The sequence below is a fragment of the Megascapheus bottae genome, chromosome 9 (genome assembly GCF_031878675.1).
Source record: "Megascapheus bottae isolate mThoBot1 chromosome 9, mThoBot2.hap1, whole genome shotgun sequence".
NCBI lineage: Eukaryota > Metazoa > Chordata > Mammalia > Rodentia > Geomyidae > Megascapheus > Megascapheus bottae.
In genome coordinates, this window is record NC_143517.1 from 5,129,318 (window position 1) to 5,154,865 (window position 25,548).

General features: G+C 41.4%; 1 protein-coding gene across 1 annotated transcript; it reads right to left on the minus strand.

Annotated features, from left to right (window-relative positions):
• Positions 1-357: 357 nt before the first annotated feature.
• Alkal1 (ALK and LTK ligand 1) lies at positions 358-25,548 on the minus strand. The gene is made up of 5 exons (XM_090338628.1): positions 25,362-25,548; positions 9,001-9,054; positions 6,079-6,159; positions 3,736-3,815; positions 358-482 (listed from the first exon to the last, which is right to left on the minus strand). The coding sequence occupies exons 1-4, from the start codon at positions 25,546-25,548 to the stop codon at positions 3,751-3,753; spliced, it is 387 nt and encodes a 128-aa protein (XP_090194754.1). The 3' UTR covers positions 358-482; positions 3,736-3,750.

Consider the following 25,548-nt stretch of genomic DNA (forward strand, 5'->3'; position numbering starts at 1 on the left):
AAAATTCATATTTAAAATTAATGTAAGTAAAACCAAGTTCTTAATAAATGCATTTAAATATTATTAAATAAGACAAAAGTGGATACTGCACATGAATATTTACAAAATATTTTAGTAAAACACATACAAAAATTATTTTTTACTGGTCCTTAGACATAATTTACATTATTAAATATTTAGTATGGAATGTTAATTATAGAAGATAAATAATGTTCCTATTAAATATGAACTAGAATATCATAATTTTGAATATTCTATTTGCAATATGCAATTTAAAGTCTGTATTAAATCTATAAATTACTATATACACAAAGACAAACCAAGAAAGATGCATCCTAGGACACAGCTTCTCTGCTACTTCTGAAAAGTCTCTTAGTTTATTCACACTCACACTCAGAACTACAAAAGTCACCTTGCTTTACATCTAGTATAACTGCAGGCACTTGGGTTCTTCAAATTATATTCATATCCTTATGAAATATCTGTGGGAGAAATAAAAAGCAAAATATACTGAAAGCCTGGTTTTTATTTTATTTTAATTTATTTATTTTTATTTTTCATCAGTCGTGGGGCTTGAACTCTGGGCCTGAGCATTGTCTTTGAACTCTTTAGCTCAAGGCTAGCACTCTAGCACTTGAGCCACGACCGACTCTACTTCTGGTTTTCTAGTGGTTAATAGGAAATAAGAGTCTCATGGTCTTAGTGCCTGGGCAGGATTTGAACCGAGATCCTCAACTCTCAACCTCCTAGGTAGCTAGGATTACAGGCATGAGCCACTGCACCCAGCTAACCTGGTTTTTACTATGTAGAAAAATAACAATGTCGACAGGTGCAGGTTCAAAGCCAGGCCAGGTACTAAAGACCATGAGACTCTTATCTCCAATCAACCACCAGAAAACCAGAAGTGGCACTGTGGCTCCAGGGGTAGGGTGGAAGCCCTGTAGAGCTCAGGGACAGCGCCCAGGCCCAGAGTTCAAGTCCCACGATTGACTAAAAAAAAAATCCTAAAATGTATTACTTAATTTAGAATGAGGTGATTACAACATCTGGTTACCTAAATAATCAGAAGTAGATAATATCATAGAAAACTAAAAAAAAAAGTCAAATCTCTAAAGTCTACAATTTTATGATTCTATGCCAAGAGAATGCAAATTTTTGTACCAAATTTTATTGTTATTTATCTTTTTGGTGGTGTTGGGAATTGAATGCAGAGCCATATACATAGTAAATGTATGCTCTACACACTTAGCCTCACCCTATTTCCACACTTAAGATACAATTTGTGGATGAGTGTTTCTAGTTTCATGTAGATTGAAGTATTTTGTATAAATCTATTCATTTACATAAGATGTATTTCTCTAAAGAAAGGGATACATATGGCTTGATCTAGGTCATGTCAATCACCAAATGAGTATTCCTCATTCAATCATGCTTTACATTACACAGAATCTTTGCAACTGGAAATAATTGACTCAAGCATTTTGCCACAGAATATTGACACAATCTAGCTCATTTTCTTAATCTAACCCAAGGGAAAATTCAAATTTAGTTGCTGTAACTATTCATAATTAACTACCATTTGTTACAAATTTATAATGCTAGCCTTCACAATAAAAATAGCAAAAACCACAAAATCAGAGCCAACTAAATTACCATTTCATGATCATAATGTGGACATTTTAAATGGTAGCACTAAAGTATTATGTTTAGAATTACTATTTAACTTCATTAACTTAGGCATTCAGAAGAATGAATTCAATGAAGTCAGAACTCTCTCAGTAATCACAACAAACCTGTCAAGTGTGCTAAGGAAAACTATGCAATAGTCTGAGGTGACTGTATTACACTGGCTATCACTTGATGTTCATGGATCTTTCTGGAACAGAGGACTACATGGTTCTCCTCCCATCTTCACAACCTCAGGAGCCAGTTCCCTTAAAGAGACTTGTCCATGGTACTGAAATTCTAGAAAATTATTGACTTTGTACCAATCTGGAAAAGAACTGCTAATTTTGACAGATATTTATAAGAAATTAACATCTCCCTGTGTTTTATGTAGATTCTGTGTTTGTAAGAGCATTGTGGCCAGACACAATGGCTCACACCTGAAATCCTAGCTACTTAGGAGGCTGAGATCTGAAGATCGGAGCTCAAAGCAAGGCTGGAACTAAAGACCATGAGACTCTTATCTCCAATTAACTTCTAGAAAACTGGAAGTAGTTCTGTGGCTCAAGGAGTAGGGTGGTAGCCTTGAGCTGAAATGCTCAGGGCCAACACCCAGGCCCAGAGTTCAAGTCCCATGACCAAGAAAAAAAAGATCATTGTAGAGTTTTGTGCCTTTTGTTTATTAATTTTGGCTTTTTTTGTTTGTTTGGTTTTTAGTCTGGTTCTGTGGCTTGAACTCAGAATATAGGAACTATCCAAAGCTGTTTTGCTCAAAACCAGAACTCCATCAGAGCCACAGGTCCACTTTAGGCTTTTGGGTGATTAACTGGAGATAAGTGTCTCAACATACTTTCTCCCTGTGCTGGCTTTGAATCCTAGCCTCATGAGTAGCTAGGATTACAGGTGTGAGTCACTGGTGACTGATTGCTTTTTACTAATTTTTTACAATTAGGTAAGTATTTTATCCCCTCAGGCTTCTAGAATAATTGAGACAGTATAAAAAATCTATATTTGGGGCCCGGAGCTTGGCCTAGTGGTAGAGTGCTTGCCTAGCATGCACGAAGTCCCAGGTTCTATTCCTCGGTACCATGCACAGAAAAAAAGCTGGAAGTGGTAGAGCTCTAGCCTTGAGAAAGTGCAAGCAGTGTTCAGGCCCTGAGCTCAAGCCCAGGACTGGCAAAAAAAATTGTATTTTTTCTACATTTCTGGTATCTTCCATCTCTTTCTTATACTATGTAAGTCAAAATCTAGTTTTATTTTATTTTGTCATTTAACTCATTAAAGAAACATAGACCTGTAATTATATGCTTCGTTTTCATCTACTTTCTGTCTGCATAAATAAGACCAAAACTTGTTAAACATCTTTTTAAAATCATTTAGGGTTAGTAAGGCTACCCCCAAAGCTATTTTCTTTTTGCAGTCCTGGTAGAAGACATTTGAAATTAATTCAGTAAAGCAGTCAGTATATTCAGACTTGGTAGACTAAGCATAAAGTTGAAAATTCCATAAACTGAGTTCAATAGGCATTGCTGCTTCCTTAAGACATACTCTTGGGGCTGGGAGTTCGGCCTAATGGTAAGAGTGCTTGCCTAACATGCATAAAGACCTGGGATCAACTCCTTGGTGCCACCTACATAGAAGGAAACAAAAGCTGGAAGTGGTGCTGTGGCTTGAGTGGTAGAGTGCTAGCATTGAGAAAGCTCAGCAACAGCACTCAGGCCCTGACTTCAAGCTCCAGGACTGCCCCCCCCCCAAAAAAAAGACAGAGTCTTAGGTCTGGAGGTCAGTGGTGCAGCTCAGCACTTCCTCAGTTTATGGAGGCCCTGAGTCCCATCTCTAACACCAGCAAAATAGATAAAGAGGAGGAGGAGAAGGAGAATGAGGAGGAAGAGGAGGAGGAGGGGGGAGGAGTAGGAAGAGGAAGAAGGGAGAAAGGGGAGGAGGAGGAAGAGGAGGGGGAGGAGGAGAAAGAGGAGGGAGAGAAGGAGGAGAAAGAGGAGGAGGAGAAAGAGGAGGAGGAGGAAGACAAGCTATTAAACAGAATAACAAAAATAAATGATGTATACTCACAGGGTAGGTTTTCTTTTAGGTCTGTGAGCACAGTGGACTCAATGCTAACCTTGTTAGCAATCTAGCGCATCTCTTGTAATCTAGGAAAAACATTTAAATGTAAATTTCATAGTTATTATAAATGTGGAGGCAATAATGTTAATTACTGTCACTAATTCATATAATAATACCTATAAGTTAATAAGCACTTAACATATCCATTCCTTACTATGGGCTTTCTCCATAATTCCCCTTATAACATTGTCAAATGTGACTCTGTTGTCCTCACTTTAAGGATAAGAAAATAGCTTCAAAACGTTGCTTATTTCTAGTAAAGAATTTGGTCTTAACGACTGCATGCCTAAAATACAATATGCTTTATGTTCCCTAGCTGTTAAGTGCAAATTACTCTGTGTGTAGTAACAAGAATTGGAGAATGGGCTGGGAATGTGGCTTAGTGGTAGAGCGCTTGCCTAGCATGCATGAAACCTTAGGTTAAATTCCTTGGTACCACATAAATAGAAAAAGCCAGAAGTGGCACTGTGGTTCAAGCGATAGAGTGTTATCTTTGAGCAAAAGAAGGTCAGGGGCAGTGTTTCAACCCTAGGACTGACAAAAAGAAAAGAAAGAAGAAAAAGAATCAGGGTATTTTAAGTGATAATTCTTCAGTATTATACTGGGAATTCTTATTAACTTCAAAAACTTAAGGACCTAAAAATATGTATTATACTAATATGTGTATGTATATATCACCATTATTGAGGAATATCCTGTATTTATTTATTTATTTATTTATTTATTTATTTATTTATTTATTTATTGCCAGTCCTGGGCTTGAGCTCAGGGCCTGAGCACTGTCCTTGGACTTTCTCAAGGCCAGAGTTCTACCACTTGAGCCTCAGCACCACTTCCGGCTTTTTTCTATGTATGTGGTACCGAGGAATCGAACCCGGGTCTTCATGCATGCTAGGCAAGCACTTTAACCACTAGGCCAAACTCCCGGCCCCTATCCTGTATTTATTGTGAAAATAATATGATATACAAAATACTTACTTTAAAATATCTTAGGAGCCACGTGCTGTGGCTCTCGCCTGCAATCACAGCTACTCAGGAGGATAGAGGTTCAAAGCCAGCTTGGGCACTACAAAGTTGTGAGATTCTTATCTCTAATTAGCCACTAGAAAAGGCGAAGTGGAGCTGTGGCTTAAGTGTAGGGTGGTAGCCTTGAGCTGAAGAGCTCAGGGACAGCACCCAGGCCCAGAGTTCAGGCCCCATAACCGCCCCAAAAAAAATCATAGGAAGGTGAGGTGATTGCAATTATAGCAATCAATATAAATTTTATAATCTAGGAAAGCTGAGGGAGAGAGGTTTGGTTTGAAGGATGGGGGAGAATGTTGAAATGGGTGTCATTGTTTAATATATTTATAGTTAATGTTTAATGCTTTATGCATTGTACATATAACCTAATTTGTTGAATGACAGCTTTTTTGTACAACTAGCCACAGATAATAAAAATATAATTCAAAATGAAATAACTTAGCCAACTGCTGGAAGCTCACACCTCTAACCCTAGTTGCTCAGGAAGCTAAGTTCTGAGGATTGGGGTTTGAAGCCAAGCTGGACAGACAAATCTGTACTCTTATCTCCAATTAACCACCAAAAATCCAGAACTGAAGCTGTGAGTTCAAGTTTTAGAGAACTACCCTTGAGTAAAATAATAATAATAACAAAATACTTCAGGGGGCCAGGAGTTTGGCTAGCATGCACAAAGACCTGGATTTGATTCCTCGGTACCATACATAAAAGAAGCCAGAAATATTGCTGTGGTTCAAGTGATGAAGCTCTAGCCTTGAGAAACCCAAGGACAGTGCGACAGTGCTCAGGTCCTGAGTTCAAGCCCCAGGACTGGTGGAAAAAGAAACAAACACCTCAGAGGCAGGAACTAGGTCCTAAATTCAAGTCCTAAGATTGGCACACAAAAAATAAAAAATTAAACAAAATAATTTAAATGAAACAATTTGGGAGGAAACATTGACTTATATCCCATAGTCACCTTATTTTTTCCCACTTCTGTGAGAGTGCGTGTGCTCTATTTATGCCAAGGAATTTGAGTAATGATAAAAGGTTTCAATCCTGACAAACATTTTGATCTTTGAGGAAATCCAGCTATTTTAGGATTTGGAAATATTCCCATCCAAAGAATCTCATTCCTTATGACTTCAACAGTGCACACAGACCTTAAGTACTTGTCAGTGTTGTAAATAACATCTAATGAAGTGTTTAGTCTATTACATCTCACCCCAAGACAGTTGCAGTTTTATTGCTGGGTAAGGATTTTTTCTAAAAGCTGCCCAGCTGACTTACAGGCAGGTGTTGAGCAGTCCCTGGTGTTGTGGTAGAGACGATGGAAGTGTTTGCTACATTCAGCTGAAAATGTGACTGGCCCTAGGGAAAGGGAAAAAATGCTTATTATAAACATAGGCATGTTTTCCAAACAAATTACCAGCACTTTATGGATGGAGATAATATAACTGTAGTTTACATTCTTCTTGCCCTTAAAAGAACTTGCCTGTGACTTCTTCCCTCACCCTGACTCTGTGGGAGGTTCTGAGCTATGAAAAACAACCTAAATGCACTCCACATTCTCAACCTCTCACATCATGGAACCTTCATTTCCAGTAGAACTCTTTAGACTAACTGGCAGGGGCGTGTTCCAAAGGGGAGGGGAAAAAGACATAAAGAATAAAAAATAAAGATCACTGGGTTGTACTTTCTGTTCCTGGTTTTTAGTTAATGCTTATATACAAAGTAATGCTTCTATGCAAAACCATTCATTTCATTTTTAAAAATTAGAGTGATGTGTGATTCAAAGGTGTCAAGGATTCTGAGAAGGGGGCAAAACTTTTCTCCTTTGTCTAGAGTCCACTATATTTATTTTTGCCAGTCTTGGGGCTTTAACTCTGGGCCTGCAGCCTGCCTTAAGCTTTTGTGCTCATGGCTAATGCTCTACCACTTAAGCCACAGCTCCACTTCCAATTGTTCTGTGGTTTTGGGGGGGAGGTAAGAGTCTCATAGATTTTCCTCCCTGGGCTGGCTTTGACAATTGATCTTCAGATCCAAGCATCCTGAGTAGCTAGGATTGCAGGCATGAACCACCAGTACCTGCCTTGGATTATATTTTTATTTATTTATTTTTCTGCCCGTCCTGGGGCTTGAACTCAGGGCCTGGGCACTACCTTTGAACATTTTTTGCTCAAGGCTAGCATTCTGCCACTTGAGCCACAACACCATGTCTGGCTTTTTCTGAGTAATGGTACCAAGGAATCAAACTCAGGGCTTTGTACATGCTAAGTGAGCACTCTACCATTAGGCTATGCTCCCAGTCCCTGGAATATACTTTTTAAGGACATGGAATAGATAGGAAAGTCTTCAATCTGGCCACTAATGCCTAGCATTCATTCTCTTCCTTCTCTGTGCTGTAGATCTCAGTTAACAAACGTGGCCTCAGACTTGATTCATTAAAAAAAAATGAGAAACCACATCTTTCCCACAGTGTAGATCTGAAATGTGAAACAATAAAAGATAGTCGAGCCTAGAACTGGTGTTCATGCCTAGAATCCTAACTACCCAGGATGTTGCCATCTGAGGACTGTTGTCCAAAGCCAGCTAGGGCAGGAAAGTCCTGTGACTCTTAACTCCAAATTAACCACCAAAAAGGCAAAAGCAGAGTGGTAGCTCAAGTGGTAGAGCTCTAGCTTTGCACACAAAAGCTCAGGAACAGTGTCCAGGCACTAAGTTTTGTGCCCTAAGATCAGCACACACAAACATGCACACACACACACACACACACACACACACACACACACACAGAGCAGGCAAGGCAAGATTACTATGAACAGAGATATGAATAGGAGAGATAGAATGTTTGTAATGGTTTGGTAATTTGCTAGGAACTGAGGCACAAGATGACTTAAGTTGATCCACACCAGAAGCTGGTGGCTTGTGTCTCTAATCCTAGCTACTCAGGAGACTGAGTTCCTAGGATCAAGATTCAAAGCCAGCCCCGGTGAACAAATTTGAGAGACCCTTATCTCCAATTAACCAGTTAGGAAAATGAAGGGGAGATGTGGCTCAAATAGAAGAGTGCCAGCCTTGAGCAAAAAAAGCTTAGGAAGAAAGTGAGGCTCTGAATTCAAGTCCCAGTACTGACATTTTTAAAAAATTAAACGTTTTTATTTTATTTTATTGTTGGTTTTCATCAGGTAGTGGGTACATTTGTCAGGTAGTAGGTGCGTTACTTTTTGCACATTGATACCCTTCTCATGTTTTTGTCCCCATCTCCTTCCCCCCAAACATTTTATAAAGTGAACTAATTCAAGTTGATAAGAAGAGCAGTACCATGAGAGAGCATTTCATCAGTATGTTAGGCGTGGTCTAGGAACAAGATATCTCGTCCGTGTGTAGACAATTTCAGAGCCCCTCACTAGCTGGGAACACATTCTAAATTTCTCAGCATGCCAATTAAGACTATTCACAAATGATTGCCAACCTGCCTTTCTAGCCATTTATTTATTTATTTATTTATTTATTTATTCATTCATTCATTCATTCATTCATTTATTTGTCAATCCTGTGGCTTGAACTCTGGGCCTGGGTGCTGTTCCTAAGCTCTTCAGCTCAAGGCTACTGCCCTACTCCTTGTGCTACAGTGCCACTTCTGATTTTCTGGTGCTTAATTAGAGATAAAAGTCTTAGTGCCTTGGCTGGCTTTGAACCTTGATCCTCAGATCTCAGCCTCCTGGGTAGCTAGGATTACAGGCGTGAGCCACCATGGCCTGCTTCTTGCCTTTTCCTTTTATTTGCTCCATGGCCAAACATATCTCTCTCAAAACTCACAACTCATATACACCATCTATCTTTCCTCACACCATACCATGAGTCTTCATGCCTTGCTTGCTGGATTCTTCCTAACCAAAATGCCCTTCTCATCCAGAGAAACCTTATTCACACTTCAAGGTGAAATTGAATATCATATCAACTGCAGTTCTCTGGTAGTTCTTTACCGAATCACTCACTTTCTGTCTATCCCTAAACTTTTACTTACTCTTCTATTACTTATCAAGTTCTGGCGTATATTATGATTCATACAACTTAATGGCATTTGTCTAATTCCCCAGCTTGATAGTGAGCGTCACCTATATATTTATCCTCCCCTCCCCAATGTCTCCCTTCTTATTCTAAATTATTGTCTTCTTATTTAACTGCCTTGATATATCATATGCTTACCTGTGAAATGCTTTATGAACTTGTCTTTTAAGTTCATATCTCTTGGTAATATTTCTGAAAAGAAAATTTAAAAAAGATATTACATTTTTAAAAAAAATTTTGGCCAGTTTTGGGGCTTGAACTCAGGGCCTGAACGCTACCACTTGAGCCACAACACACCACTTTTGGCATTTTTTTCTATTTATATGGTACCAAGGAATTGGACCCAGGGTCTTCGTGCATGCTAGGCAAGCACTCTACGACTAGGCCAAACTCCCAGCCCAGATATTACATTTTTAGGATACATTTTCACTACTGAAATCTACCCTTCATATGTTATAATTAGAAGTATTAACCTAATGGCCCCATGGCAGTTTAGGTAGCTAGGTCAAATACCCGTCTCCAGCCGTGCTTATTCCTGGGATCCCTGAGCACCAAGAGAGTGCACTGCTTGCTCTACGTTTCTACGAGAGCATCTACAACTTGTCAGCAATGTACAACCACAAGTGAGTGTCTGGCCGAATGGCTTCCCCAGACCTCTCCTTGTTGCCCACCCATTATAAATAGCACCATAAATAGCCATAGTCACTCCGGCCCCTTCATTTAGGTCCCCAATCTTTTCCCAGCATTCTCTCCAACCTAGGGGTTCCCTTTGTATTATTTCATTTCCAAACATTTATCTCAGATCCTTGTACTATGTCACCTTCCACTAACCCAAGTTAGTTCAAGCCCTCATACTTCTGTGACTGTACTTTGGCAAGCCGCTCCTTACCAGTCTTCTCTGCCTTTTAATCCTTTTTCCTCAGCAGCAGCCAGAGCAAGTAAATTGAAATGTACTTCAGGTCACTAGACTCTCCCACTTAAAAGGCTTGGAGCTTAAAATAAAATAAAATTTAAAAAATCAAGCTCCCTTTTGGACTTTAACTGGTATTCTCTAAAAATATGCCATCCAAAAAAAAAGCAATCTATAAAATGTAATCAAGAGCAGATGCAACTCCTGTAGAAGAGAAAACTTAACCTTTAATAAAATACTTGACCTCCATTTACACCTATGAAGTTTGTTTTTTTAACTACAATTGACTCCTGTGGGAGTCAATATAAGCATACCAGGAAAGTGAACATTTATCATATTTCCATAAATGAGTTTGAGCCTCTGAATAGACAGAAATGAGTTTGTGGAGATCAAGTAGTAATGATTGGGCTCTGGCAGTTGAGGATGCATGTTTGGGTCCTCTCCTTGGAGAGGTAGCTCTCAGCTACTGGCAGCTGCAACTGAGCTCAGAACAGGACACTTACACACTGGATAATAAGATATGACACATGGGCAATAAAGAACATAGTGGATAATAAGATAACCCTTACTGAAAGTTCCCTATCTTCCAAATGTTTGCTACTTGAACTTTGCTCTACTGATCAACAGTTATCAGAGATTTTTAGGAACTTCTTAGATTTGAGACCCAGACCCAGGCCATGGGGGGTGGGCGGTGCACACGCACTCCCTCACACTTGGCTTTTTGGTGATTAATTGGAGATAAGACAGACTTTCTTCGTGATTACTTTTTAGCTACAGAGGCAGAGTGGAGTAGTTATAATCACTTGCTTGAACTTTATGTGTAAAATAAGCACAGATGTGTTTTATCTTAAGAAATGACAATATATAGTCAGCTCTCCATAGTTGGTTTCTGAACCTTGGAATTCAACCATCTGCTGATGGAATGCATTGTCTTTAAACATGTACAGACTTGTTTGTAGTCATCATTCCCTAAACAATATAACTATTTACATAGCACATACAAGGTAGTCGGTTTTTATAAATAATTCAGAGGATATTTAAAGTATATAGAAGGTTGTATGTAAGTTATATGCACACACTATGCAAGTTTACATGGAGGACTTGAGTGTCTGTTCATTTTAGTGTTTGTAGAGGGTTCTAGAATCAATCCCCCATGGATACCAAGGAAACATTGTTATGTTTCTCTCCTTGGGCTGCCATGACAAAATTCCACCAACAGGATGCCTTATATTAACAGAAAGGCATTGTCTCATCATTCTGGAGGCTGAAACATTCTGGACAGGGGGAAGTGAGCAGGGCATGTTGTGCGCGCAGCTCCCGGGAGGCGGTCCTCCTCTGTCATCTCAGCCTCTTTGGCATCATTCTAGGCTTAGCTTCTGCATCCTGTAGCAGTCTCCTGTACCTCTGATGTTCAAATGGCCGTCTTCTTCTAAGGATTCCATTCATATCCAACTGAGAGCCCTCACTATTACACTCTGCCCTCATTTTAGCCAATGGCATTCATCTGCAATAGCACTTCCTATTTCCTAATAAGGTCATTTCTAAGACGCTGAGGGTGGAACTTGAATATATCTTTATTAAATGAACACAACTCAGCTCACATATAAATCAATCTTCTAAAATTAATTGAATATTTTTATTTTGCCATATAAAAGTTATCACACTAATTTGTTCTGTTATTTTTTATTTTAACCAAGGTAATGGAAAATGACTCATTTGCAAATGTTTCTGAGTGGGAAATTTTTCCATAGATAAATATATTTTGTAATGTGAGGTTCTATCACAAGCTCTTGGGAGAGAAACCAGATAGTCAAGTTGACCAATATGGAGTCCACATTGACGAATATCGGATTCCCATTGGACAAAGAGCATCCCAATTGAAAAACTTACCAAAACAGAAGATATGTTAAAGCACCACTCACTCCAATCACTTCCATTGGGCCAAACTGTTTCAGTTAGAAGTGTTTCAGTTATTGTTTTTCTAGATAGGATTAGGAGGATTGTGATTCTGGGCCAAGTGGATCAGAAATGTTTGTGAGATTCCATTTCAGGGAAAAAAAATGAATTACCACTTAATTCTTTTTTCCTCACAAGTGGCTTTAAAACATAGATCTGCAAATACCACTATTGAAAAAAGAATGTTTTAACTGTCTCAATAGCATTTAAGGATGACACATTTGTAGGATTGAGGTCCTGGTTCAAGAGGTAGAGGCTATGCCTAGCTGCCCTGCAAGAATCCTCAGGAGAGAGAGGGACAGACAGACAGAGAGACAGAGAGACAGACAGAGAGAGACAGCGAGATGTATCACTATCCAATTTGTCTTACTATTAGTATTAGTATTACTTATCCTAAGGCTCCTTAGACTTCTTCTAGGTCTATAAGTTTTTTCAACTTTCCTCAATTTGATGGCCAAGTACTTGGTAGAATGCCTCTCATTTGAGATTTATCGAATATGTCGCACATGATTAGACCAAGGTTCTGAGCTTGTCAGATAAAGACCACTCAGGTAAAATGCCATTTTTATTACATCTTACAAGGATGCATACTGTCACATGATTTGACTGATGTCATTGACCCTGGCTGCCTACTTGACTTAGTGCTTGTCAGGCATCTGCATTGCTGAGATTCTTTCTGCCTCTCTTACTGGAATTTTCAAAGAGATCGCTGTGTTCTGCTGACCTTTGGAGAGTCTGTTCTTCCTTTCCTGGATGATATCAAACTACGTGATTTACAAGTCTTATGTGTGGAAGGCATGTCCGCCCTCCCTCAGATATTTACTTATTCAGTTATCTACTGTACTAATGTGGACTCCTGGCTGTTTGTTTTATACATTGTGTCATGATTCAACATTATTATTATTATTATCAGCATCATCATCATTTTGCTTAAGTAATTCAAGTTCTGCCTATCAGGAACTCTTTTAGCTGGTTCCTGTCTCCCTGTAATACTTTGTAGAGGTTCTATTATTGCTGTTTTGTATGTCTATTTCTTCTTTACTCTTTACTTTATATCACATACCCCAAGTCTACGGTATTATTTTCAGTCCTGGCAATAATGTCAAGGATTTCTCCAAGCGTCCCTGCTTTTTTACTTTTTAAAATTGAGAATAGGTGTGTTTCTTCCTACTGAAGTGTGGCTGCTTCTAGTCTCCCTCAGCTCACAGAGTGATGTGATGAAGCCTATGGCATTAGTGAAAGACTTAATACATAGTCAGTCCTGGGGCTTGAACTCTGAACCTGGGCGCTGTCCCTGAGCTCTTCAGCTCAAGGCAAGCACTCTACCACTTGAGCCACAGCACTACTTCTGGTTTTATGGTGGTTAATTGAAGATGAGTCTCACAGATGTTCATGTCCAGGGCTGGCTTTGAATTGAGATCATCAGATCTCAGCCTCCTGAGCAGCTAGGATTACAGGTGTGAGCCACAGGTGCCTGGCTTGTTTGTGTTCTTTTTAAATCTTCTCTGCGGTTGTAAAAATGTGTATGTGATCTACATACATATATATACATATATCACATATGCACATAATTTATTTGTTGGTAAAGGGGTTTAAACACAGGCTATCTGCTTCCTATGAAGTGTTATTTGAACTTTGCCTCAACCGGTTTTGCCTTCAGTTTCTTTTCAGATAGGCTTCACTTTTTACCAGTCTGGCCTCTTATAATCTTCGTACCTCCACCTCACAGAGTAGCTGTGATTACAGGATTTGATCCCACATTTGGCCTGGGCTGTAGAATATGTTTTCACAATGGACAGTATCTACAACATGTCAGGTATTAGAAAGACCACATTATTATTTTTTTTTTGCCAGTCCTGGGCTTGAGCTTAGGGCCTGAGCACTGTCCTTGGGCTTTTTCAAGGCTAGAGCTCTACCACTTGAGCCTCAGCACCACTTCTGGCTTTTTTCCTATATGTGGTACCGAGGAATCGAACCCGGGTTTTCATGCATGCTAGGCAAGAACTTTAACCACTAGGCCAAACTCCTGGCCCCAAGACCACATTATTTTTAAATGACCCAAGTTCAAATGCACAGACCTATTGATGCACCACTATACCTACCAGTGACACTTTTACCTAGGTGGGTAGTGTTCTGTGCTAAGAACTAACAGTTAAATTTGTTTTTTATTCTATCTGAATAAAATTCTCTATCCAGCCAAGCCAAACAACTTCAATGATTTGCCTTGAGTTCCTCCTAGAAACTGATGTAGACAGGAGCCAGGAACATGGCCTAATAGTAGAGTGTTTGCCTAGCATGCACAAAGCCCTGGGTTCAATTCCTCAGTACCACCTACACAGAAAAAGCCTGAAGTGGCTCAAGTGGCAGAGTGCTAGCCTTGAACAAAAAGTGTCCAAAGACAGTGCCCAGGCCCTGAGTTCAAGCCCCAGGACAGAAAGAAAGAAAGAAAGAAAGAAAGAAAGAAAGAAAGAAAGAAAGAAAGAAAGAAAGAAAGAAAGAAAGAAAGAGAAAGAAAGAAGGAGAGAGAGAGAGAGAGAGAGAGAGAGAGAGAGAGAGAGAGAGAGAGAGAGAGAGAGGAAGAGAAGAAAAAATCTGAGATGGACAATCTAATCACTCAAGTTTTTTTTCAAGTCCTATGTTATAAAATAGAAAATCCTAATAAACGCAACCACCAGAAGACCCTACAGAAGACCCTACAGGACTGTTGAATCAGTAGTAAATTAATAGTACCCAGCAGTGTCCAAAAATCATAAACCTGTCTTTATTAAAACCATAAATAAAAGACAAAGCAGGATTGAAGGCAAGAGCACAGGTTCATGTGGGGAAAGAGAATCTCATTCCCAGTGGTCATACTCTGCAAATAGTGCTTATGCGAATTTAAAACACAAGGAGGAGCCAGGCGCCAGGGGCTCGTTCCTGTAATCCTAGCTACTTGGGTGGCTGAGATTAGGATGCTCGAGATTCTGGGCCAACTGGGTCAGAAATATCTGTGAGATTTCATTCCAGAAAAAAAAAAATGTAGTCACCCCATTACCATGGGAAGCCTAGAATAGGAGAAGATTGGCCCAGGTACATATCTAGGCAGGAAGCATGACTCTACCTCAAAGTAACAAGTGCCAAAAAGGACTGGAGCAGTGGCTCACCAGTGGAGCCTCTGTTTCTAACAAAGAGTCCTGAGTTCAAGTACCAGGTCTGGAGAAAAACCAAAGTGGTAGAGGAGGAAAAGGTAAGAGATACAATTCAGGATCAGTTTCACAAAGGCGATAATTCACACATGAAAACCTCAAACTTGAAAAGTGTGAAACATTCACAGGGAAGACAGATGCCTGGTACCTCGGCAGAGGTGCGGAAGGACTGGTCCCAGGAGGCAAAGGCCTCACAAGAAGCAGACAAGTAAGATTCATCAGCCTCTGGGCTTCACGGAGGCCAAATAAGATAAAGGCTGTCCACTGCCACCACAATCAGGGAAGATCCAGGCTGTGCCATAGGCAGGAACAGATCCCGGGCTAGGGTCGGGGACAGGCCAAGTTGATGAAGGAGGTCAGATTTTTCTCTTATGGATTAATAGTCATGTTTATTTTTTTCTGTTTCCTGATGATTTGACATCTTGGAGCCTTACTGGTCAGTGCTCCTACTCACTTTGCCTTCCTTCCTTCTGCTTCCAGCCAGCCCTCAGGCCCCCTTTTGGCTCCTCATGTTGTCTCATGACAACCATTTCCTCACCTGCGTGTCTCATCATACTTCAATCCCAGGTGCTGGGAGAGTGGTAACTTAATCTTATTTGTTTTATAGTCTCTGTGAGAAATGCCAAAAGGGACAAGGAAGCTTTGACCCACCCTTATAATCTTGTGTAAAAGTATTAGGCTAGCTTACTTAATACCCTGTTTAGAAGGAGGAATAAATTGCTTCAATCAGTAAGTTTTTCAGTATGTTTTAATACTTTACAATGATCATTTTTGAACTGTGCAATTTAGTGACTCCAGGAGACAAAGAAGCATCCTGTCCTGGGTCCACAGCTCCACAAAAGGATGATCTACACTTCTTTCCTTTCCTCTCTCTCCCCTTCCCTACTCTTCTTTTCCCTTCCTCCCTTCCTATATTTTATTCTTTGGTTCTTTCATTCTGTTTTTTCATTATCCCTGCTTGCCTTCCCCCCTTCCTTCCTTCCTCCCTCCCTCCCTCCCTCCCTCCCTCCCTCCTTCCTTCCTTCTTTCCTTCCTTCCTTCCTTCCTTCTTTCCATTTTTCCATTTTGAGACAGGGGCTCACTCAATAGGCAGATCTTCCTGCCCCTGTGTTGAAGGCTAGAATTGCAGGTATACACTTGTGTGTCTGCAGAACACAGATTTTGTGTCTGCACAGAACTATAGTTGCAGTAATAATAGAAGCCAATTTGATACTACTGATAAGCTCTTTGCTAACCCCTCAGCTGAAAATAATCTTTTGAGTTTAAAATTTCAATTCTTTTTATTTTATTGTTTTATTATAAGTAATTACTACTTGGTAAAGTTGACAATTGCCTTTAAGTTGCTGACATTTTTTTCTTTTGTCCATAATATGTGAAATACGTATACACAGTCCTTAAAATAAACAAATTATGGATCCTATAAAATTCAACAAAGTTGAATGATCATATATTAAATTAAAAAAAAATAACAACCAGGCACCAATGACTCTTACCTGTAGTCTTAACTACTCAGGGGGCTGAGATCTGAGCATCATGGTTTAAAGCCAGCCCATGCAGCAAAGTCTGTGAGATTCTTATCTCCAATTAGCCATCAAAAAAACAAAAACAAAAATGCCAAAATTGAAGGTGTAACTCAAGTGGCAGAGTGCTAGCTTAAAGCACAAAAACTTGAAGATAGCAACCATGCCCTGAGTTCAAGCTCCAGAGCTAAAGTGTACTACACACATGCACTGCATACACACACACACACACACACACACACACACACACACACACACACACATTAACAGAAGCATAAAGTGTTCCAAATGGTACATCATTCAAAAAGAACATAGAAATTTTAAGTTAGTAGCTTAAAAAACTTTAAAGGTTACTTAGATGAGTAACCTTCCATTTTACTAAACTTATGCCTTGATGACTCTGTGTGGGGGGGGGGGGGTGTGGGTGTGGGGGTGTGTAGTGAGTGTGTGTTGCTAGAGATGGAGCAACCCAGAGCCTCAGCCTCATATATAGTAGGCAAATGCTCTGCCACTGAGTCACACCTCAGCCTTTCTCTGAATGATAGTGTCTTTTCTCTTGGTAGCCTGTGTGTCACCTGTCCTGATGGCCCCTTAGTAGTCAGCCTTCCCCACCCCCCTCTGTCTCCTCTTTCCACCTCTCCTTCATACTGGCTTCCAACCAGCCTTATCTTCTCCATGTTGTGTCCCCTTGGTGTGAAAGGAGGTTGGCCCACTTGCAGAGGCTGAAATTAGTCTTTCTGATGGGTCACTGGAAAAGCTAGTCCTATAGGGTTTGAAAAAATGGCAAATTATAGAAAAAGGGAAAAGCTCAGACACTCCTCCTTTCCATTGCCCCCTTTTCCTGCAGGGCTTCATAAGAAGGGACTTACTTGCCATATTTGTGAAGCTGGTAGGCAAGGGAGCTTCTGCATAGATTATCTTTCAAAATACACTGGACTGCATGGATACAGTGAGAGCAGGTTGTGCTCACAGCTGGGGAAGCAGACAATGTGCTACTGAGTTGGAATGATGGCCACAGATGGGGAAGGTTGTCTCTGCAAGAAAGCTTCCAGAAGATCCTGATATACTGTCTCTTCCTCGTGTTACCCAGTTACAAGCCTGAAGGTTTTAAAAGTTGAAAGTACATGAGAAATGCCAAAGTGCTTGCTGGGAAACAGATCCATGCACTGAACTCACAGAGCGGTTTCACCTAGAGTCAAGTCCAATTGTTACTTAAATTTGCATTTGTCCCAGAAGCCTCAGCTTAAGAACCACTCCCTGGGTGCTTGGTGACTCGCACCTGTAATCCTATCTACTCAGGAGACTGAGGATCAAGGTTCAAAGTCAGACTGGGAAGGAAAGCCCATAGAGACTCTTATCTCCAACTAACCAGCAAAAAGCCAGCAATGGAGCTGTAGCTCAAGTGGTAGGGCTCTGATCTTGAGCAAAAAAGCAAAGAGACAGTGTCTAGGTTCTGAGTTCAATAACCAATATCGGAAGAAGAAAAAAGAGAAGCAAGCTCAGGAAAGTATTAAGAGCTGCAAGTGCTGTACCATGGAAACAACTAAAGGTTAAGGATTTCCCTCATACTTCTTTCTATTTAAAATGCTTCAAACAAAATTATAAGGTGAGAGCTATGGTTTAGCCTTTGGGGACAAGTAAAAATTCAAGCCCTTTAACTTTCAAGATTAAAGTTTCTTAAATTATCTCAAAAGTTTCTTTGCAAAATACAGCTCATCACAGTAAGACCAAGGGAGGATACTGGCAGGGAGAGGAACATAAAGACCCCATCTCTATGCGCCTCTGATCACTAAAATACTATTTATCAAAATAAACTCCAGGAAAAGAAATAAGAAGTATTTTTCTTTGTTGATATTTTTGTTTCTTTTTATCTTGTTTATTCATTTTTCTGTCTTTGGCAGGATGAGGGGAGGGTCACAGAAATGCAGGGACAAAGAGTAAATGCAGCAATGATACTCGCTATTGAAAATGACTGATATAATTGGTGGGTGGGGGATGGGAGGAAAACTGGGAGAGAAAGAAGGACAGGGTGACATTGTTCAAAAAGAAATGTACTCATTACCTGGTTTGTATGACTATAAATGCTCTGTATATCACCTTTATGATAACAATTAAAAATAAAATTATAATATTCAACTCAGACAAACTTATTTCCATCAACTCCACAATAACAATAAATTAAAAAACGTATTTCCTAAATGTTGACTTTATGCAGTGCCTGGTAGGATATAGAATATTAAACCCTGACTCAGGCCCATACGTAAAGGTGCTTATATCTAAACATATATAATAATATAACAACAAACGGATAAGTTTCATTATGAGGATGCTGCAAAATAAAAATAGCCCCCATGCATTACTGGGATAATCTAATCAAAAGAATAACTCCAAATAAATAATATCTTAATAGATTTTATTTTAATATACAAAAGATTACACTTTCAAATAAGTGATACAAGCTTTGACTTTTCTGATTGCCCATATTGATAGACTTAGAGTTGTCACAAATCTCTAAACTCAGGACACACTAACCTCTCTCCCCAGCTCCTGGAGGGAAGCCTAGACCACATATGTAACTGAGTTCTATCTATGCTGAGTTTTCAAATCATACATACCCATGATAATGTTTAAGCTTTAAATTAGGTACCTAAGAGAGTAAAAATGATAATTAACAGCCACATACAGCAACTAGGACAATAGCAATGTCAGGTAATCTCTATTGATATACTATCCAGTCCTCTCATGGTTTCACATAAAGGAAAAATGTTACAGCTCTTCTTTGATGATGTACCAGTGTTGCCATTCTCATGACTTAGGTAATGATGAACGAAGTGAGAATTGCTTAAAGTCAAGCACTATACTACTGCAGCACACAACCTCTGGCCTGACATCTCACGATCCTGGCTGAGTAACTGGCCGGTAGGTAGCATATACAACATGGAAACTCTGACAAATGAATGACTGATACCCTGGAAAGGACAGCAGGAGGTTTATTCATGATGCTCATATAGACACATGATTTTAAAACTTGAGACTTGTTTATTTCTAGAACTTTCCATTTTGTATTTTCAGACCTCAGTTTATGGGAGGTACCTGAGACCTCTGAACATAACACAGAGAACCAAGAAAGGCCTACTAGACTTCCTACTGCTCTGTAGTTAGTCACATACACAGGAGAAAAACATCACCTGCATCCATTCCATTTGTCTATCCTCACATGTAGCAACAAAGATCTTCGAAAATTGACATTATAAAGACTTTTTGTTGTGTGTATGCCATAACTGGAGCTTGAACTCAGGACCTCAGGTTCTTGCTTAGCTTTTTTTTTTTTGGGGGGGGGTGGTAGTGGGACTTGAACTCTGGGCCTGGGCACTGTCCCTGAGCTCTTCAGCTCAAGGCTACCTCCCTACTCCTTGTGCCTCTGCTGGTTAATTGGAGATAAGAGTCTCAAGGACTTTAGTGCCTGGGTGGGCTTTGAACTCGATTCTCATATCTCAGCCTCCTGAGTAGCTAGGACACCTGGTTTTTCTTGCGTAGCTTTTTTTGACTCAAGGTATTTTACCGCTTGAGCCACATCACTACTTCTGGCTTTTTAGTGATTAATTGGAGATAATTTAGTGATAAACCATAGATAAGAAAGTCTTGCCTGGCCTGGCTTCAAACTGTTGTCCCCAGATCGCTGCCTCCTGAATAGCTAGGATAAGTGTGAGCAACTGGGTCAAGAGTTTGGCCTAGTGGTAGAGTGCTTGCCTAGGATGTACAAAGATCTGGGTTCGATTCCTTGGTACCACAGATATAGAAAAAGCTAGAAGTGGTGCTGTGACTCAAGTGGTAGGGTTCTAGCTTTGAGAAAAAACTCAAGGACAGTGCTCAGGCCATGGCACAAGCCTAGGACTGGCAATAATAATAATAACAACAACAATAATGTGAACAACTTATAACTGGTGTGCAACTTATCAAAGGAATTTTTTAATCTTAGTCTTCCTAGTATACCTAGTCGTAAGGGTATGCCGTTGAAGAATGGGAGCAGGTACACTGAGTACCACTGTCAACTTCCTGTATGGAGCTTCTCTACTTTGCAGTAAAACAATTACTACCAGAGTCCACAGGAATGGGCAGATGTTCATTCATGTAAGTGAGCCCTGGTTACTCTCAGTGGGTGATTTTGATTTATAGCACCAGCAGCCAAGCCCAAAGGATAGACAAGAAGAACCTACCAAATACATGGGGCCAAAACTCATATGTAACCTCTGGAGCTAGACCTCTTCCCATGCTAACAGTTGCATGTGGTGGTGTGAATTATTCATTCAAGCATCTTGAGCACATGCGCCAAGGGTTCCATTTACAGATTGAAATGGCAAGTGCTGAAAACTACTTCACTGGTGAGTTATTAGGACTGGTGAGGCAAAAATAAAGCTACCTTGGAAAAAGGGGACTGGCTGAGGCCAGAGTTTGGGTTGGGTAGAGGAGGCCATTGTCAAATCAGCAGAGGGATTAACAGTGTCTCCGGAAAGAATGGTTTGGCCTTGTCCAAAAGTCAGTTTGGGGGTGCGGGGAGGGGGGAGATTAATCCACAAATCCTGCCCCTGACCCTGTCAGAACTGGAGGTTCCGGCTGGAGACCCTGTCTCAAAAAACTCCAGGCAATTCTGAAACGAAATTATTAAAATTGAAGATGATAGATATGTTTATCTAACAGTAGTGATATTTAGTTTATATAGATGTATAGTGAAACACCAGATCTCAAATCTTAAATGATTTCAATAAAAAGATAAGATTTTACTAAAAGAATCCATGGGGCTGGAGATATGACTTAGTGCTAGTACACTTGCCCAGCATATATGAGGCTGTGGACTCAGTATAACACATATACACTTAAAGAGCCCACTTAATCAGGTATGGTGGGACCAGAAGCATGGCCTAGTGGTAGAATGCTCACCTAGCATGCATGAAGCCCTGGGATCAGTTCCTGGGGCCGGAAGTGATGCTGTGGCTCAAGATAGAGTGCTTGAGAAAACTCAAGGACAGTGCCCTGGCCCTAAATTCAAGACCCAGGACTGGCAAAAAAAAAAAGAAAGTCAGGTGTAGTATCACATATCTGTAATCCCAAATGTGGGAAGCTGAGGCAAGAGGATGTCAAGTTTGAGGTCAGACTGAAAGAGGGAACTACATAGCCCAAATCTATGCCTTCTTCCATATGATATGTCCAATATAGCAAAAATTATTTCCTTTATCTATATGAAAGAAATTGTTGCCAGGTATGACTACAGGTGCAGAGAGATTTATAACAAACAAATAATGAACACATTTGAAATGCACAAATAAAATTTCATCATTTTGCAAGTCCCAGTAGGATTCAAGTGTATCTGGAGCTTTTGAGACTTATGCCACATCTGTGGGGTATTTGCAAATAACCACAGAGACATCTCAAGAAAGAGGGCTGTAATACTGAGAAACTGGCTTTTGTTTTCTCTATGGATATCCTGACACACAGCTCCTAAAATCTTCCCCGTCTCCAAAATCCTCCTGTCTTTTGTCAGACTAGTGGGTTGATGGAGAGTTAGCTGCCCTTGGGAAGGTTCAGGGTGAGAATTAGTTACCAGAAACATCAAGGCAGGATTAAAGGGCTAGAACTTTCAGCCCTAAGGAGGAAGAAAATATCAGAGACTCAGTTCATCCCCAATGGAAAGTTGTTTAGTCAATCTTGTCTATGTATTAAAGCCTCCAGGAAAACCCAAAGCCTAGGATTCTGGAAGCTTCCTGAACTCAGTCCACATGGAGGATCAGGAGGAGCAGCTTGTGTCTGTGAGGGCTTAGAAGCTTCATGCCCCTTCCTTCACCCTTCTCTTCACCTATGCTTTTTGCAATATTCCTTATGAGAAGCAAACAAATAAGGGTGAGGTTCTGAGTTCAAACCACAGCATTACCAAAGTCAATCAATCAATAAAGTTAATGCTAAACAAATGAATGTTTGTCATAATCTGAAGAGTTCAGATTATGCTGGGAAATCAAGAGAAACCATGGCACATCTATCATTAGGGAGGGACCAGTTCCTCAAACTAATTAAGATTATTGGAGTACCAGTGACTCTTACTTGTAATTGTAGTTATTCACGAAGCTGAGATCTGAGGATTCCAGTATGAGGCCAGCCCAGGCAAGAAAATCTCACGGCAAAATCTCTGCCCAAACTGGATTTGAACCTCGATTCTCAAACCTCAGCCTCTTGAGTAGCTAGAATTGCATGCATGAGCCACTGGTGCCCAGCTAACCTGGCTTTTTATGGGCATTTGAATTGGGAGGGGAGATAGAACCTATGGGATCTTACACAGTCTTGCAATGAATCAGAACTGAACTGAATTATTGGATTTTACACAGCAGCCAAATGGAATTGAATTGAAGGTCACCCAGCCGGTGTCCACTACAGAAAGAATGGAGCAGGGAGATTCACTCTCACCTGATGTCAGAAGTAACTGGACTTGTGAGGGACTAATAGAAGAAACTGAGTCTGTATTTGGGTTTTCTAATGACATGAGCAGCAAGGGTGTCAAACTCCAAGTCCATCCCGAGGTCTGGGAGCATGGCCTAGTGGGAGAGTGCTTGTCTAGCACTGACTCCTCAGTACCACATACACAGGAAAAAGCAGGAAGTGGTCCTGTGGCTCAAGTGGTAGAAAGCCTGAGAAAGCCCGAGAACAGTGCCCAGGCCCTGAGTTTAAGCCCTAAGATTGGGAAAAAATGGTAAACAAAGCTCATCCTGAGATGACTGCAGAATTCTGGGAGCCATATTCCAAGCCCATCCTTGGCTTGAAGGACCAGGAAGATGTTTCCTTTTGATGGACTTATGGCACCTCTCACCCCCTTAGTGTTCCATGAGAACATCACAGATGGGTCTTCATCGTCTCCATGGTCATGTCCCCATTTGTCCCTCATCCATAGCAGATGTTCCATTCACAGAAGGCTTCAGCTGGAATGAGCTAACCTTCTCCCTCTTTGTGAACAAAGTATGGCTCTCAAGAGGACTTCACAATGCTAAAAGCAATTTTGAAAGTGACTCACAGCCAGGTCACCTTGTTTTCTAAACTTTGCATGTTGCAAACCACTTTTATGTTGGAAATGGTCTCTCTGGTGTAGTTCACTTCAGTTAAGTCTTTGCTGCAAAGATCTACTTTCCTTAAATGAAGCCGGAGGTGCGAAGTAACCGTGGGTCACCTTAAATGTTTGTGTAGTTCAACACTTTCTCCCTCTCCTTGGACAGTCTGAAGTGGCACTGCCTCCTCTGGCAGGAAGATTTGGGTTAACAATAATCTCACAGTTTGAGATCAGTGTGACACAGTCATAGAATCTCCCTGCTGCCTCTACCCCTTCCTGACAGCTCTTCTCTTAGGGATGGAATGGAAGGCTCCAGCCTGGTCTTCCATCCACCAAGCTTCCTGCCCAGCTGCCTCCCAAGCCTTCCCTACTGCCTTCCTCTATCTTCCCAGTGTTCTGGGGAAAGCAGACCCCTCACTACTGACTGCTTTGAGTGGCCTCAACCCTCCACACATCGACTAGCTTGTAAAGATGCTATCAATGGACGTTTGTGGAGTGAAGGAGAAAGAGAAATAGTAAAAAACAAATTCCTAGGCGTTCTTAAAAGTGAAATAGAAGCTGGGCACCAGTGGATCAAACCTATAATCCTCACTTCTCAGGAAGCTGAGATCTTAAGATCTCAGTTCAAAGCCAGGCCAGGTAAGAGTATGTGTGAGACTCTTACCACCAAGTAACCAGCAAAAGGCTGAAATGGTTCAAGTGAAAGAGCACCAGCCAAAGCAAGAGTATGGGGTTCTGAGTTCAAACCCCAAGTACCAGCACAAAATATAAACAAATGAAAGTGAAGGAGGCGCACAGAAGAAGCCCTAGTCTTTGGGGGTGCAGGTTATCCTGAGACACCCCTGGGCTCGGACCTCACACAGAGCTGGGTTGGGCCACCAAGGAGCCCTGAACATGGGCTCCCAGCCTCTCCCGAAGCTCCACCACACTCTATATTTGCCAGGCTTCCACAGACACTTTGAGCAGCTCTTTCCTCTTTCACCCAGGCCTAGCACCTCTGTACCCCCACAGACCCGCCTCCCCAGGAACCCCCATTTCTCTGGGATTTATCTCTTTCCTATTAATTCACAGGACTCTGCCTTTGGGTGTTTCATGGTCTTTTCACAGTGGCAACTTTTCCTCTGTCCTTCCTCTCACCTCGCAGGCATCTGAGTAGCAGTGCTTCTAATCCTGGAAAGGTATAGGCCATCTACCCCAGCAGCCTGCTGACACTGGTGTTTCAGTCACTCATTCCCCAGTCATTCCCTCAAAGAGGGGGAAAGAGGCCGTCCTACCTGCCTTCGGGTATGTGATGGCAATCAAGTTAGGAAACCTGTCCAGCTGGGCCGTGGTGTTTTATACCTGTAATCCTAGCTACTCTGAAGGCTAAAGTCTGAGGATTAGGGTTCGAAGACAGCCTGGACAGGAGAGACTGTGAGACTCCTATCTCCACTTAAGCAGCCAAAAGCTTGACAGGAGCTGTGTGTGGCTCAAGTGGTAGAGCACTAACTTTGAGCAGCAAAAGCTCAGGGATGGTGCCCTGGCCCTGAATTCAAGCACCAAAAACCAACCACAGAACAAATCAATACACCCCCTGGGAAGATACACCACTGCTGAGAGGTGCATAACTTCTCCACCACCCCTGGGGTAAGAGACTGAACCCCAAGTCTTTGCTTGACTCTGTGGATTTATTTCCAAAGGCTTCCTGCTCCTGACAGGGCAGAAGTTGGGTTCTGGCCTGCCGGATTTCCCTGTTTAATTCTCAATCTCGGTGCACTCATGAACTTCCTCCCTCCTCCCCAGGGGGACTGGCCGGAGTCTGGCCCAGCTCCCGGCGCGGGAGGGGGTCCAGGACCACGTACCTGCGCTGCGGGCCGCGCCTCCGGGGGCCAGGCGGGCCGCCGCCGCCGAGGGGAACAGCAGCGACCTGGGCTCGGCGCCCCGCGCGGCTCGGCGTCCCCGGGGCCGCCCCTGCGTCCCGTGCGGGGACAGAGCCAGCGCCAGCAGGAGGATCGCGGGCAGCGGGGCGCCGGGCTTAGCCGGCCGCAT

Excerpts from the sequence above, each read along its gene's own strand:
- Alkal1 (XM_090338628.1), bottom strand. The coding sequence starts at position 25,548 with ATGCGGCCGGCTAAGCCCGGCGCCCCGCTGCCCGCGATCCTCCTGCTG. Across the intron at positions 9,055-25,361 it reads AGGCGCGGCCCGCAGCGCAG|AAATATTACCAAGAGATATG; the intron begins GTACGTGGTCCT and ends TTTTCTTTTCAG. Across the intron at positions 3,816-6,078 it reads GGACTGCTCAACACCTGCCT|ATTACAAGAGATGCGCTAGA; the intron begins GTAAGTCAGCTG and ends TGTTTTTCCTAG.